This window comes from Protopterus annectens, chromosome 3.part0, assembly GCF_019279795.1.
Source record: "Protopterus annectens isolate FY-2018-M chromosome 3.part0, PAN1.0, whole genome shotgun sequence".
In the NCBI taxonomy this organism is placed as follows: domain Eukaryota; kingdom Metazoa; phylum Chordata; order Ceratodontiformes; family Protopteridae; genus Protopterus; species Protopterus annectens.
Window position 1 is genome coordinate 1,197,451,982 of NC_056731.1, and position 16,141 is coordinate 1,197,468,122.

A 16,141-nucleotide genomic window follows, 5' to 3' on the forward strand; every position below is an offset into this window, starting at 1 on the left:
GCTAAGTCCCACTCAAGATCTACAGTTCATAGGTGCTCGTCTAAGTACCATCTCTTGTGTAGCTTCCCTTCCACCTTAACAGACTACAGAAGATAAAATCCCAAGTACAAACCATTCTCCCCAAAGACAAGGCTGTTGCACTTCTAGTCCTCCAAACTTTAGGGTCCATGGCAGCAACCATTGCCTTGGTTCCACTAGCAAGATTCCACATGCAGTACTACAATGGCTTCTAGCATCCCAATGGTCCATCCTAGCCATACAGTGACCTATCCAATTCTTATCACCAGCTGCTACATGAAGGACTTATCCTGGTGGATGGAATCCAAGGAAATTGTTTCGGGCCATCCCTTTGTTCCACCTTAACCCAAGGCCATAGTGACCATGGATGATTTCTAGATGGGGGGGGGGCATTATCTGGGAAGATCAGTCCAAGGCATTTGTTCCCCAATAGAGGCCAACCTGCATATCAGTGTCCTGGAATTGAGGGCAGTGCTCTTAGCAATGCAAGTTTTTCAATCTGCCCTCCGTCTAGGAACTATTGCAATTCAGTCAGACAACATGTCAGTGGTCTACTGTATCAACAAACAGGGTGGAACCAAATGATATTCCCTCTGTTGGGAAGCTCTCAGAATGTGGCAATGGGCGATATCCTCCATCTGCTTTCTAATTGCAATGTGCATCCCATGGAACTCAAACGTGATAGAGGACAAACTGAGCAGATGTATTCTCTTGCCTCACAAGTGGTCCCTCAATCCCAGTATGGTGAAGAAGATTTTCCATCGCTGGGGCCAACCTTGCTGCAGCCTCTTTGCATCACCCCAAAACAACAAGTGCAGCAGCTATTTTGACTTAATTTCCCCCTCAAGGGGAGTCCCCGAGAGATGCTGTCCTTCTTGATTGGGTCTACTCTATGCCTTTCCCCCTTCCCTCTGATCCCTCGCTTCTTGAAGAATGCCAGCAGGTTGAGAAGCAAAGTGATTCTCATTGCACCCTTCTGGCCTTGACAAGTCTGGTTCCCCTTTATATGGCCTCATCTAATTCACTGTCCATGGATTCTGGACACAGTTCCAGATCTGTTGTCTCACCTGCAGGGACTGGTGCACCTCAACCTTCAGAACATCCAGCTTACAGCTTGGTTCCTCCAATTCTGTTTGTTGCCAGGCAGAAGAATTTAGCTTCCCATAGACCATTCACCAGTAAACTCTACAATAACCAAGTGGAAGAGATTTTATATTTGGGCATGCTATAATAATCTTAACCCCTTCTCTGCACTGGTTGAAAAGGTTTTGGAGTTTTTAGCCATACATTTTGATCAGGGAGCTTCTGTTTCCACAATTAAGGTCCAGTTAGCTGCCATTTCTAATTTCCACAATGGCTTCGAAGACCATTCAGTAATTTCACATAGAGTATTTAAAGTGTTCATGAAAGGGGCTTTGCTATTAAAACCTCTGTTTAAAGACCCTCTAGCCCTTTGGGATCTGACCTTGGTTTTGCAGCCTTTGGTGCTTCCCCTTTTGAACCAGTGGCGACACGTCACTTAAAGTTTCTCTCATAGAAAACAGTTTTTTCTGATAGCCATTACCTCTGCCAGAAAAATTTCTGAGATACAAGCATTATGTTCAAACACCCCCCCCCCCCATATTTGCTTTTTCATAAGGATAGGGTTTCAATAAGAACCAACCCATCTTTTCTTCCTAAAGTGGTCTCAGAATCCAGTATTAATCAAACTATTTACTTACACGTTTTCTTTCCCAATTTTTCCAACAAGGGTGAATTTTGTTTACATTTGCTGGACATTCACAGACAATTAAGTTTGTACCGCAACAGGATTAAAGAATCTAGAAATTTGGACCTGTTGTTTGTATCTTTCTCCGGTCTAACTGTAGGAAAATCTGTTTCAAAAGTTATCATGTTAAAATGGCTAAGATACTTTCATGTAGAATAAAAACAATCTCAAGTTACCAGCGCCTGTGAGAGTGCACTCCACTAGATCAATAGCCACTTCAGCTGTTTTCCATTCCAAGGCTTCCATTGAAGAAATATGCACAGCAGCAACCTGGACTACTCCACATACCTTTAGCACTCATTACAAATTGGATTTGGTCAACAGGGGAAGAGCTTCCTTTGGATCTACGGTTCTTAGGAATATCCTTCCATAAAGCCACAGAGGACCTGAAGTAGCTAGGGACTATGTCCCAAAGGTCAAGGATAAATGAAGATCGACAACATACCAGATAAAGAAGTTATGTACGTACCATAATGTTCCATCTTTGATGTCAGTCTTCATTTATCCTTGGCATCTCACCCTCCTTCTCCCTCCTGCTGACTTCCTGGAGGATCAGATGCTTGTCCTGGTAATTTTATCAGGTTTAACCTTGGACATGGCCTCTTCAATTCTGTTTACAAATTCCTTTGTTTTTGTGTGTAGCTGCAAAGTCAATCTGAGGTAATATGGAGAGGGGTATTGTAGGTAGAGTTTTAGCTTGAGAGATTTGGCTGGAGCGAGCTATGTAACAGCTGAGACAGTTCTGTGGATCAAAACTGTAACCCAAAGGTCAAGGATAAATGAAGATCGACAACACAGATGGAACGTTATGGTAAGTACATAACTTCTTTATTTGCTGTCATACCTGAGCACTGTAGCATTCCCTTTGTTTAAACTGTAGCTAGTGCTTGCTACATTGCTTAGCAGCAGTAGGATTTACTAAAGCTGCAGGGGTTTGAGCCTTCAACCCTGTTGCATCCACACCCCTCTATCTTTTACACACCAACTCCACAGTTGCTGTACAGTGGGATATATCATTGCTGGAGCCTTCCTGTGTCCTGAAAGAGTGCTCTTCAAACTATCTGGAGATATACAGAGCTGAGTATATTTTTCTAGCACTTCAGAGTTGTGTACTGGTAATTGTTGTTTGACTAATTTTATATCATTCCTGGCTGACTTCAGAGTTGTGCACTGTTATTTTTGCTTCACTGTATAGTTTTTCAGATCTCTGCTGAAGGTGTTGGTTTTCACATACCCACCCTCCCTATTCCTGTGTTGTTTAAATTTGGAGGTTTTTGCAGTTGCCCACCCCCACTATAGATTTGATCTTGGACACTCCCCCCAGTCCCATCTGTTTACCTCATTCTACCTAATAGACTCCTTCTGTATTGTTTTTAGTAATTTTTAATTTAATTGCATTTTTTTAAACTGTTTGGTCTAGCATTGCTACATACTCGTGTGCTAGCTTGCACTGCATTTGAATTGTTTTGACTGCTGTTTTAGCTACTTTTCTGTATATATATATATATATATATATATATATATATATATATATATATATAATACCTTTCCTGTAACTAGTGTAGTCCAGATTCAGATTTGCTGTATCCAGGACTATATGTAAGCTTCTGAGCCCCCCCCCCCAAGCTTTCTGTGTTGTAGGGAAGCCTTCTAGCTTATCAGTGGGAGTGGTAAGCACTAGGTAACCTATCTACCACATAAGGAGTGGTTCTGGCCCAGAAATTGTAGTTATTGGCAGTTTGGGCAGTTTTTCCATCTCTCTCAACTTTCTGATTTAAAAGCCCACATTTGCACTTGATTTTCCCCTTTCCTGTAACTAGTTTAGTCCAGATACAGATTCTTACTTTTAGCACTTGAATTTGCTTATTCGTGATCAGCACTTGTTCAGAACATGTAAGCACTAAATAACCTACTAATTACTACAGCACTCAACCTTCCTCATTACCTAGAGGAAAACAGTTTTGGTACTTACTTTCCATACTTGCACAGAGAAAAACAGCTCTTGTACTCACTTTCCTCACTTATCTAGAGGAAAATAGTTTTTTTATTCAGGCATGTCCAAGGGTCAGCTCCCAGTGTTCTCGCCTGTCTATCTGATGAATCTGGGCATCTTGGGGCAATGTAGAAATTGCCTCGTACACAGATAACCCTCTCCTCCTACCACCCAACACTACAACCTGTAAGAGATGCACTTATCTAGTCAAACTGGAGGTAAAGCTCTTTCCAATCAAGCTGAACTTGACAGTCAAAAGGAGAAGGTAAACACTTGCACCACACCACACTCATCACATAGTCTCACTAAATCTACACCACCAAAAGCCACACACAGAAACACAAAAACTTTCATGGAGGCTCTCAATAATAATCTGCTCAAGCAACAGAGACCTCCAAAGCAGAAATGCAAGCAACCTCCACCCCTCAACACAACCCAAATGACACATAGCCCGCAGACTCAGTGTGCCACTCAACCTCAGCCAATAAGGCAAAACAACCTACCCAGCACACTAGTCATAGGCGACTCTATAGTCAGGTAAACTGATGTCCCACTCACCAGGCTAAACAAGGAGAAGGTTACTGTCTGCTGCCTGTTGGGTGCCAGGATACGCCACATAACTCACACACTCAGGTCACTCTACAACAAGTACAAATATGACTCTGTCATTGTCCATGTTGGTGTGAATGACCTGAGACGTACCTCCCTGGACTACATGAGAAGAGACATGGAAGAGCTCTCTGATCTTGTAGCTCAGGCAGGTATGACCCTAGCCCTGAGTTGCATTCTGCCATCACCCAGAATGATGCCGCAGTACAAGGACAAAATGATTGACTTCAACAATTGGCTAAGCTTCTGGTGCCATTCTAAAGGGATCCAGTATCTGTCTGCCTGGGATGACATGGTTGACAGACCACGATGCTTTGCCAGAGATGGTCTGCACCTGTCACCCCTGGGATTCTGGATACTGGCTTAGGTTCTTGCCGCCCCTATAGTGCCTTTTTTTAGGCAAGGTTCAAATGACAAATTCACCACCGTAACAGGAACAGGCAAGCAAAAACTGAGGGTGATGCTACTCAATGCTAGAAGTCTAAATCTCAAAATGCACTCACTCGAGGCACTCCTTAAAATGGAGAACATCGATATCTGTGCAGTGACTGAGACCTGGTTCAAGGCTCCAGAGAGCACCCCTGCACTACCAGACTATAACTCATACCACACATTCTGGCCATGTAACCTGGACCGGAACACCAAAGGCGGAGGTGTGTCCATATTCATTAAGGATATCCATACCGCCAGTCTAGTTGCTCAGCAAATTGCAGCCAAGGTTTTCCAAGTGCAACTAACTCTGGGCAGAACTGCAATCCAAATTGTAGCTTGCTACAGATCACCCACCATGCCCCAGGATTCCCACTCCTCTTTTCTTGATGTACTGGAAAATATTAGGGTTCAACCAAACACTCTAATAATGGGTGATTTCAACTACCCCACCATTAACTGGGAAAACTACTCATGTACCAACTCCTTCGCTCAACGCTTTCTGGGATTCATAAACTCCAATGCCCTGGATCAACTTATCCACACCCCCACCAGGGGCAACAATATCCTAGATCTAGTCATTACCAATATGAGTGACTGGTGTTCCACACCTGAAGTCAACGCCTCATTGGTCTGATCCGACCATAAGCTAATTACCATAGATATCCACATCCTGCCTCCACACCCCATTAAGGAAACCATGGTAAAAAATTTCTCCAAAGCCAACTTGATGCTTCTTAAGACAGAAGTGGTGAACTTCATGACACCCATGCAGATGGACAATACAGTTACGACTACTGAATCCTACACAATTGCACTTTATAAGCACTTACATAAGTGCATGGATCGTGCTATCCCAAACAGAACCAAGATGCTATCCTCCAAAAAAAGGAAGCCAATCTGATGGTCCCCTGCCATAAACAAACTGTACAACAGAAGGAAGAAACTTTTGCAAAAGAGAGTAAAATCCCACGAGTGGAGGAGCTCCCTGGTCAGCCTCAGTAAGAAGCTGCAATCCCTGATAAAATCCTCCAAAGCTAGTTATGAAAACAAAATCACCACTAATTCTAAAGACAACCACAAAGCATTCTATAGCTATGTCAAGAATCTCAATGGCAACACTCAGATCTACTCTGAGTTACAGCACAATGGCACTAAATATACAGACCCAACTGATATTGCCAGCATCCTGGCAGATGGGTTCAGTGCTAACTTTACCCCCCTCTCACCCCCTAAAGAGCCCATCTCTGTACCGGAAGAATGCAAAGTTCCTGTAATCACAGTTGCACAGGTAAAAACCACACTCTCCAAAGCCAAGAACACAGCATCCATGGGACCAGACAACATCCCAGGCTGTGTTCTACACAAACTACAGAACGAACTGGCACCCCACCTAAGTACTATGTTCAATCATAGCCTCACCTCAGGCTTTGTGCCTGCTGAATGGCGCACAGCAACGGTTATCCCAGTCCACAAGGGGGGAGCCACCACAGACCCCAGGAACTACCGCCCCATTAGCCTGTCGAGCCTGGTCTGCAAGGCTATGGAACGTATCATCATGGAACTTATAAACAAGACATTGGTAATCTCCAAACTCTGGATCCCACCCAGTTCGGGTTTGTAAAAAGCAGATCATGTCTCCTAAACCTGATAGACTTCTTTGAAGCAGTCACCAAAGCCGTAGACAAGGGTAAGGTGGTTCACACAGCCTATCTAGATCTTGCCAAGGCTTTCAACACCATCCCCCACTCTGGAATTATAGATAAACTCACTAAACTAGGTATAAATCCCTATGTCACAAGATGGGTTGCCAACTTGCTCACTGACAGAACCCACACTGTGAAAGTAGCAGACTCCAAATCCGACTTCAGACCAGTGACAAGTGGAGTACCACAGGGTTCAGTCCTGGGTCCTCTCCTGTTTGGTATCTACTTCTCTGAAGTACAGGGTAACACAGAAGGTCTTTGGCTAATGAAGTTCGCAGATGACTGCAAACTAGGAGCCATAATCGAAACTCCTAACGATGTGGACATCCTACAAAAGGGCCTCACTGAGACAGATGCCTGGTGTCAAAGCCATGGCCTCAAGCTCAATGCCAAAAAGTGCATTGTCATCCCCTTTGGTAAAAACTCTGTACCCATGAACTACAACATAGGCGGTAGTATATTTAACACCGAAAGTGTGATAAGAGACCTTGGGACACAGGTGGACAGTAGTCTCTCCTTTGTTAATCACATTGCCACAATAGTCAGTTAATCCTTCTACGTGGCACACCTCATCACAAAAGGTTTCTCATCCAGAAAAAAAGAGGTCATTGTTCCCCTCTACTCATCACTCATTAGACCCATTATAGAGTACAACGCCCCTTTTGGTATTTACCTCACAAGACACCAACAACAACTGGAAAGGCCGCAGAAATACCTCACAAAGAGGATTACCGGCCTCAAACAGATGCCCTATACAGACCGTCTCAAAAAACTCTAGCTTTACTCCGTCGCATATCGCCTACTCAGAGGTGATCACTGCCTAACATACAAAGCTATGTCAAACCCAGAGCAATTGGACATGCTCCACTTAAAGAAATCCCAATCCCTCCGAGCTACACACTCTAGGGACCTAAGCCTTGTCACCACAATAAACAGAACATGCCGGAGGGATAGATTCCTGTCCCAGAGACTTTCCATACTCTTGAATAAACTACCTATCTATATCAAACAAAGCTCCTCAATAGCACTTTTCAAGAAAAATCTTGAGAATTGGATGGGAAATAGGAAATTCACCCCGGGGATGACCTCTGGGTCTCTGCTCGACAGTGGCACAGGAAAATAATTTTCTTGGGTGGCAAAAACCAGGGCATCTTTTTGGCTGGGCTTGTATAGGCCCCAGGGCCGATAGCCTAGTACCTACCTATGAACTTATGAACTTATGAAAAAATAAAAAAAAAACCCACTTTACTGCTCTACCATTTCATACTATATAAGTGCATGCAAGCCACAGTTATAAGCACTTGCAGAAAATCTGTTCACTGATCTCTTCTTGTTGGATTATACATTTGCCACTGAAGGCATTTGTGGGAAGAAATGCAGTCTGTGAAAGAAAGCAGCCAGTCAAAACACATAGGAAGTGATGGAGTGCTGCAATAGCACCCTGAAATTGGGAAATATGGGTTTATTAAACATTATACTGACATCAGAAAGGTGATTAACAAGGTTTTTAACACTTATAAGCACTATTAAGCTCTATACTCATGTTAGAGTATAACAATGACAGACACTAGAACAGATTATGTGCTGTTTTATACTGTACGGTGTCACACTTTTATACAGTGATTGTGACAGATTGAAATGTCTAACAGCTTTTAAAGCCATTGGTTCTTCAGGGGTACATTTTATTTCTGTCTGCTATCTGCTGCTTAACAGCATTATGTATTTTACACCTTTCAGAGCTGCAAAACACTTCATATTCCCACACTTTGTTTTGTAAATAGTATTACATAGAGCAACTAAAGCTCCATACACTACAAAGTCTGTTTAAGCATAACGCTTATGTGCTCTTGACATCCATGTATTTAACATGTAATACACTAGTCATGATCAGAGACCCAATCATAATCCTCTGTGTAGTATATTTTGGGGGTTATTTTATTATGTGCAATAAATAAAATACATAATTTACCTGGAAAAGCTATTTAGCTACAATTCAACTTTGTAACGGCTCTGAGACATGAATATGTTTTATTTAGACTAGAGTTTGAAGAATAAGTTCTTAACAGTAAAAAAATAAAAAAATCAAGATGATCAAATTAAAATAAAGTCAACATGCAAGCCTGATTAATAAACTGTTTGTATAAGAGCCTTCAAATTATTTTTACCTAGGATTGCTGCAGCTTAAGTTCATGTGTGAGTACTAGACTAGTTGCCTTTGAGGGCCATTTTAAGTCTAAGGTGAGAATCAAACCGTGTACCTTGTGCTTGAGAGGTAAACACATTAACCACTATACCATCCCCCAAAATAGTCTATGTTGCGATTTGAACCCATTTTTAAACTTAAAAATAAAGGATGTTGACAAAATGGCAGTGAAAGCAATCTTAAAAATGTTTCTTGTAGTTTTTATTCTTTTAGCATAACAGTGAAACTCACAGCTTTCATTAATTCTTCTACTGCTGTTTTTAGGTGGTGCTTCCCTGGACCTCAAAGCTTGTCCCCCAAAACCAGCCAAGTGGATTCTGGACATGACTTGGTTAAACCTGGTAGAGCTCAGCAAACTTCGACAGTTTTCTGATATTTTAGATCAAGTATGTAACATGTTTTCATATATCATTTCCTGGATAAATGTAGGTCACATGGAGAATAAAAATGTCTACATAAATGTAAAATATTTACTTATGAATTGCAAGAAGTCTTGTTAAATAAAACTTTGTATTTCTTACATATATGCAAAATGCTTATTTCAGTTTATATATTCATCAGTACACTGTTTAGCTAATGTGTAACCTTTGATCAACTTCAGTACCTCTGACCAGTGTTGCTGTCACTTCATTGATATAGGGCTGGTTGTTTGCCTTCAAACAGTAGTAGTGGTTGGCAGTATAGTGCAAACATTACGGGAATTACTTGCAGGCTGTATGAGGTATCACAAAGAGCCTGAAGCAACAGGTGAAATTCCTTTTAGTGTGTGTACCCAACCTCTACCTGAAGAATGCTGCATGCATTTAGAACAAGATAGCATGTGTCCACATACCACAATGCAACTCCGGAACCATCTGCTAGACACTATGTGCACCTTACTCAGTGCATTGGGCTATCTTACTCCCAAACAGTGTCACGAGAAAGCCTGCCACCAGTCCCTTTATCCTAACTTCCTCAGGCAGCCTCAGTGTTATTTTGGTAAACGTATTGAATCCTGGGTATGATTGGTATGAGTGTGGTTACATCAAAAGTATTTAGTATAAGTTATGTTTCCTACAAATTGAAATATACAAAATGGCATTTAAACTGAAGATTGCAAATGGAGTTTTCTTTGGGTAACAATTCCCACACTCTCCTTGCATGGTCCATTCCCCCTTCAACTTTATACATTATAACTAACTCAGGGGTTACTGTACCTTTAGAGGAAAAATCTCCATTTTTACCCCCCATTTTTGACTCAGAGAACAGAAATTCATACTAGCGACCTTTTATGCACTAAAATTGTGCAGTATACCCAATATCAGTTGGTGGCACAGATGTACAGTGAATACCTGGTAACAGTTATCAGTGCCTTAAGACTTCATAGAGTCATTGGATTTCATGCCAAAGTTTTTAATAATTCTAATGGAAGTATATCAATAAATTGACCTTTTTGTCTCTCCAGTAGAAACATCACTGCTTTTGATGCCAGCAATGTAAAAGCTTATTTTTCTTTGTGATTTTCTTCTTGCTTTCAGATTGGAAGAAATGAAAAAGTATGGAAGAACTGGTTTGACAAGGAGTTTCCTGAAGAGGAGGTTATTCCAAGTGGCTTTGATCAGTCTCTTGATTGCTTTAGGCGGCTCCTGCTAATAAGATCATGGTGTCCTGATAGGACCATTGCTCAGGCAAGTCCTGTTGGCAAAAATGATTTCCCTTGTTGTGTTGTTACTAAATGTTCAGTACTTTAACTCATTCATAAATGAAATCAAACTAATAACTTAAGTGGAAACTCTTTCTAAAACTATTTAAGTTTTGCTTGCCACCTCTTTCCTTATGAAGAGAAATTAGCATAATTAAATAAATTAACAAAATATCAGTAATGATCAGTTTATACCACTCCCCCATACTCCAGACACTCCTCCTTTCTCTTGAATTAAATGGAAAAGAGGCATAGCCCTCTTTCTATCAATAAACAAAAATATTTTGCATTTAGAATTTCATGAGGAGAAAGCAGAAGGCCCTGGATGGTTCAGCTCTGCAGGAATAGGCTGTACTATACACTTTTACTTGTCCAGGCAGAAAGGCAGTAGTTGTGAGAGCTCTGAGTCTTGTTTTAGTGGATCTGTGGCTAACAGCACTGGGTTACTGTAAATCACTTCTACATCTTTAACCTTCTCTTGCCATCAAATGGCAGCATGTCAATAAACATTGAGCTCTATGAGCCAAATCGTCACTTAAAACTATGTTTCACAAGCATGGGTCTTTTTCAGGATATTTATTGTGTAATACCATGGAACATTAACATTTTTCATGCCCATGTAGAAGTTTATAGATCCATCTATACATACAAACATACAAATATTTCAAGCATGGGCATGAATGCTGCTCTAGCCTGCCGGTATACCAAAATATTTGTTCCCATAATAAATGTCCAGGCTGTTCTTAAAAATCTCTAAACTACTGCTTGTTTTAATGTAATTTGGTAGTCTACTCCATGCATCAGTTGTACTCTCAAAGAACCAGTTAGTGCACTTCTCATTCCTATAGAATCTTCTACATAGGTCATCTGATAATTCTCTACTAATTTTTGATAACTCAAAGATTCTCAGAGATAGTTGTCTTTAAATGCCTTGTCTTCCTGAATAAAATATCCTCTTAAATATCTGTATGAGACACTGTACATGTTCAGATATTTCAAGTCTTCCTTAATAACTTAAATTTTCACATCCATGAATGCCATTGGCATATTTCTGCTGTACTCTTTTCAGTTTACTCAAGCTTGTTTTATATAATGTTTCCATATTGTTATTCCATACTCATATTTGGGTATAATGTAACCAATAATCAATGACTTCATCATTTCTGATTTCCTTTATAAATCTTTTTATACAGCCTATCTATAACTATCATTAACCAATTGATTGATATAAACATATTTGCTGTTTAGATAGTTTTCTGTATTATTTCACTTGCTTTATAATTATAATTGTGTTTCCTTACAAATTCATGTAATGATTTTCATGTAACTTGAAGCTTTTCTCCCTGGGCCTCCACTGAAAATGGGTCTCAAGCCGAGTGGACTTTCCTGGTCAACAAATGTCAATAAATATAATAAATAAATAATTAGAAAAACTCAAAGCTGGATCTTTCTATATACACAGGTCCTTAAGTGAAACTACAGTTTCAATCACTGTGTGCTGTATTAAATATTCACTTTTCAGTTTTTGTCTCCCAGATCTCATATGTTTAGTTTTTAATGAACTTATCAGCAGATTATTCTCCTTTGCCCAGATGGTCAGTTTAAGTTAAGTTCTTTTGCCAACATGCACTCTCTGTAACACATTTAATTATTTTACCCAGTTTCATGTCATCTGCATACAGATTGTAGAACACCTCAGTTCAAAAAGACAGCTCTGAAAGATACAGTCTAAAAGGTAAAGGCCTATGAGAGAGCCCCGTGGAACACCCTGGCTGTTACCAAGAATTTCACCAGTCCAATTGCTGTATGATACTTGCCATGTCTAGTCATAAGCCATGGATGTGGCAGTGCTGCAGCGGTAGCATTGTTGCCTCACAGCAAGAGGTTCTCCGGTTCAATTTTTGGTTGGGGTACCTTCTGTGTGGAGTCTGTATGTCCTCCCTGTGTTCATCTGGGTTTCCTCCGGGTGTTCCGGTTTCCTCGCATGTTCAACGACATGCATCTGGAGCGTTTCTCCCCGGGCCTCCGCTGAAAATTGGATTTGTTCCAAGTTGGACTTTCCCGGTTAACAAATATTAAATAAATAAATAAAATGTAGCTATCCATCTTATCAAGAATACATCAATACCTAATTGTTCTAATTTATTGATCAGCGTTTTTTGTGTGACCCTATCAAATGCTGAGTTTATATCTATATATCTTACATCACAGCACAATTCTTCATTCATAGCTTTTATTGTATTGTTATAGAACATCATGTTACATGTGGAAAATAATTCTATTTTCAAAAAATGCATGCTGAAATATGGTTTCAAGTCCCAACTGTTCCATTTCTGACAGTAGTTCATGCAATATTACTTTCTCCATTATTTTCCCATAACATGAAAGTAGACTTAAGGGTCTGTATGATTCTGACTTAGTCCTTCTCCCCTTTCCCTTAAAGACAGTTTTAATAAGTGAATGTCTGCAATCTTAAGGAGTCTCCTCAGATTTATTCAAACTAGTAAATAATAGACATAATGGTACTGTAAGTTTTTGCTGAAGTGTTCTCAGGTCATAATTACTAATTCTGTCTCCACCTTGTTCTTTGTTTGGATCCAGTTTGCATAGTTCTTTTTCAATATAATCTAATTTGATTTCAGTGTCTGAGGTTACCTGCATCTCACCAGGACAACTTATAACCATCTTTGTGAAGCCAAACTGTTTTGCATAAGATTTTGTAAATATATTTATAATCTGTTGTGCCTGAGAATAAATTTCAGAATCTATACACAGATTATCAGTTTGTAGGTCTTTACTCTTTCCACATCTTACACATATATAAAATGGGTTTCTATTATGTTCAATATCTTTATATAAATTTTCTTCAAATTTTTCTTGATCTTGTCTCAAACTATGGTTAATTTTTGTCCAGCCGGTTTATTTCAGTTTTCAAAGTTTTAATTTGACATCTTTTCCATTTCTTATATTTTTTGTGTCTTTCACCTTAATCAAGTATCTTATATTCTTATGGAAATATATCCTCTTGTCTCCCAGATCTCATATGTTTAGTTTTTAATGAACTTATCAGCAGATTATTCTCCTTTGCCCAGATGGTCAGTTTAAGTTAAGTTCTTTTGCCAACATGCAGTGTCTGTAACACATTTAATTATTTTACCCAGTTTCAAGTCATCTGCATACAGATTTGATTTCAGTGTCTGAGGTTACCTGCATCTCACTAGGAAAATTTATCACCACCTTTGTGAAGCCAAACTGTTTTGCATAAGATTTTGTAAATATATTTATAATCTGTTGTGCCTGAGAATAAATTTTAGAATCTATACACAGATTATCAGTTTGTAGGTCTTTACTCTTTCCACATCTTATACATATATAAAATGGGTTTCTATTATGTTCAATATCTTTATACAAATTTTCTTCAAATTTTTCTTGATCTTGCCTCAAACTATGGTTAATTTGTTTGTCCAGCCTGTTTATTTCAGTTTTCAAAGTTTTAATTTGACCTCTTTTCCATTTCTTATATTTTTATGTCTTTCACCTTAATCAAGTATCTTATATTCTTATGGAAATATATCCTCCTGACGTTGTCTGCCAAAAACCTGATATTAAAAATGTATTTGATTTTTTTGCATTCAAACAATTTCTCTTTCAAAACTTTCCACATTCTGTCTGCAGTGTTTCCACTGAATGCAGCACTCCTATTAGTTTTTACATAGTGACTGTTTTGCTTCCATATAATCTGTAATTAACCTTCTGCCCATTTATTTAGATTTCAGTTTGGCAGAATTATCTAGCAACAAGTTAACCTTAATAACCCCATGATCATTGCACATCAACGGTGGTAAAACTTGACATGAAGTAATAGTAACTTCTTTTGGAACACAAAAAATGTCTAGTGTGTTCCGTTCCCTGGTAGTTTTTTTTTTAACAATCTGAAGCAATTGTTGTTCCTGAACATATGTTCTGAACAATTTCCTTACTAATGTTGTTGAATCAGTATTACTCTAGTCTATTCTGGTAAATGTAAGTCCTCAGCCATATGAATTTCTCTAGGTCACCAGCACTTGACTTTGGTGGTTTATACACTCCAACAATTGTTATCTGTTTCAGGGTCTTTGAATATGTAATAATCATAGGTCTCATAACTGTCTTTAGTCCCTATCATAACACCTCCACCTGATTTTTTTGTTAGAATGTCTGTTACAGTAAAAACAGGGGGTCCAGGGAAGAAATAGCCAGGGAATTGTTATGGCTAGGCTTGTATAGGCCCTAGGGCTGATAGCCTAGTACCAACCTATGAACCTATACCCAGAGAGAACTGGCTTCCAGTCATTGTTTTTAACCATTTTTGCAAACAATAACAACATCAGTCTTTTGGGAATGTAGCAAATTTTCCAATAAAAAAACATTATTATTAATGCTGCTAGCATTAACAGCCATCAGTGATGCATCAAATGTTACTATTTTTGAACTGTTAATTTTTCAACAGGGCAAAAATCCTGCTTTGTGTTTATCAAATATTGCAAAATATCTGCTGAGAAAAATTCTCTTTGATCTTGAAAAGTGCATGCCATCCTGTCTAAATCCATCCATCTATCCACAACCCCTTCTTCCCATTTTTTGCACATGGGGTCGGGGTGTCAGTTCAGTAGTGTCAATCATTTAGAGCCAAGGTTTACACTGTCAGGTGGCTAGCCCTGCCATGGAACCTATTTAAACACACACGTGCCCAAAATTAGGCTTGGATGCTCTACACATTTCCATTGTTTGAAAACAGGACATTGTTTTCATGTAGGACTTTACCCAAGAAATCTTTTAATTCACGGTGACATGACTGTCCTTTCTGTGTATGATTTGTGAAAAATACATCCTAGTATAAGGTGTGCTATCTACGAGGGCTGTAAGTTCGTACTAGCAGTCAGAGAGTTCTTGAAGATCATTTGTACCAACATGAATAAAAACAGAGTTGTACTTCCTTACATTAAGGCAATCTAAGGCCTTTCTCACATCCTCTGTTTTTGATCCTGGCTAGCATAACACTCTTCAGTGTTAATTATCTTCTCTGCAAATGTAAGTATCAGTTCCTCTGATAATTGAATGTCCAATTGCAAGAATTGTTTTTCTGACCAGATCTTTAGAATATTCAACTTCTAATTCAATAATATCTACTCAATTAGTTGTTACAAAGGAATGATCTTCATCACCAGTGTTCTTTTTAATCCCACTGCTTTTGTTGCTTATTACATTTGCAAGCTTGCAGTTCTTGTCCAGCTGGTTTTGTACCTCCACAGTCTGAGCCATGTTGTCAATGTTTGTCTTTCTCTTCTTTTTTTTGTTACAGTAATATTCTTAAATCCTTCCAATTTTAAATTGATTTCTTCCTTTTCACCTGTCCCTTGTCTGTTTTTTCTACATTCTCTTTTGGAAAAATTATGCCTTTTTCCTATAGACTGAAAGTTTTCTTAAAGAAAAATTTTATCATTCCCTGTAGTCTGTGTGTTACATAACAAAGTAGTGTCAATAACCCTGGTACAGCAAAGTGGACGACTCAAACTCACAACACATATGTGAAAAAAATGTTGGTGACAGCTGTGCAAAATTGTGTGCGTGTGGGGGGATTACTTCCTACATTGTTTACCTTTATAATATAACTCCATGGCTGCTCAACTGTGGGTGAAAGCAACACACACACTAAGGGTGACAAAGCACTTTGCATAACTGTGATCTTGCAACT

At 39.3% G+C, this 16,141-nt stretch overlaps 1 protein-coding gene across 1 annotated transcript in view; it reads left to right on the forward strand.

The window, feature by feature from the left end:
• The window catches only part of DNAH5 (dynein axonemal heavy chain 5), a 1,226,896-nt gene that overhangs the window by 922,651 nt on the left and 288,104 nt on the right, over positions 1-16,141 (forward strand). The window contains exons 31-32 of the mRNA XM_044065791.1: positions 8,991-9,112; positions 10,244-10,393. Coding sequence (XP_043921726.1) covers positions 8,991-9,112; positions 10,244-10,393 — 272 coding nt within the window. The remainder of the gene's footprint in view (positions 1-8,990; positions 9,113-10,243; positions 10,394-16,141) is intronic.